General features: G+C 23.5%; 1 protein-coding gene across 1 annotated transcript in view; it reads right to left on the reverse strand.

Moving 5' to 3' along the window:
* Window positions 1–453: 453 nt before the first annotated feature.
* Window positions 454–808, reverse strand: part of LOC117174403 — a 77,193-nt gene continuing 76,838 nt past the window's right edge. Inside the window, exon 11 of the mRNA XM_033363497.1 lies at window positions 454–768. Within this exon, the coding sequence (XP_033219388.1) occupies window positions 662–768 (107 nt within the window). The 3' untranslated portion in view covers window positions 454–661. The remainder of the gene's footprint in view (window positions 769–808) is intronic.

Here is an 808-nt window from a genome sequence, read left to right on the forward strand (position 1 = left end):
TTCGTTGAAAGTTCGTCCTGTTTTTTAAAAATTCATCTATTTCGTTAAAAATTATTTTTTTTTTGCTAAAAATTATTTGTTTGTTTTTGTTTAAATTAATTAATTCAACTGTTTGGGTAAAAGTTATTTTTTGGGGTTAAAGATTCATCATTTTCATTAAAAATTCATATCCTTAGTTGATCATTCAATTTTCTATTTTTTGTGAAATATTCATCTCATATATTAAAAAAGTTGTTAATATTATTTAGCAATCTTTTATTTTAAATTTTGTAGATTGGACAGTTGCATTACCAGTCATTTGATGTCTTTTTTTATTTATAAATTATAAACGCCTAAAATGTTAAAACTTTACGAAATTTTGCTTTGATATAAGTATTTTATTGAGACATATTTATAAAAAATTTATTAATTAAATGAAATATGGAAAATGGCTGAAAGGTAAAATAGTAGACTTTTTGGCATTCACCGATATCTAATAATTATCTATTATCCTAATTTTTACAATTTATATTATGAAAATAATGAAAATTTTCTTACATAGATTTGTTCGAAATTTCTAAACTTACTGGTGATTTATAATTTAAATAGACAGTCATTCACATGAGTTTTATTATTCCTAAATCTAGATTTGGTATTTCAATTCAGAAAATGATTTATTCAATCACCTACACCATCGAGCTTTTAGTGCCCCAAAAAGTGGAGAGAGGATCCAGTATGATCCTCCAAAAAACTGAATTACCCCAACAATCCTCAAGCACAGAAACATATCTGAAAAATAAATAAATAAATAATGCTAATAAATTATTGG

Source organism: Belonocnema kinseyi, chromosome 6 (assembly GCF_010883055.1).
Source record: "Belonocnema kinseyi isolate 2016_QV_RU_SX_M_011 chromosome 6, B_treatae_v1, whole genome shotgun sequence".
Classification (NCBI taxonomy): domain Eukaryota; kingdom Metazoa; phylum Arthropoda; class Insecta; order Hymenoptera; family Cynipidae; genus Belonocnema; species Belonocnema kinseyi.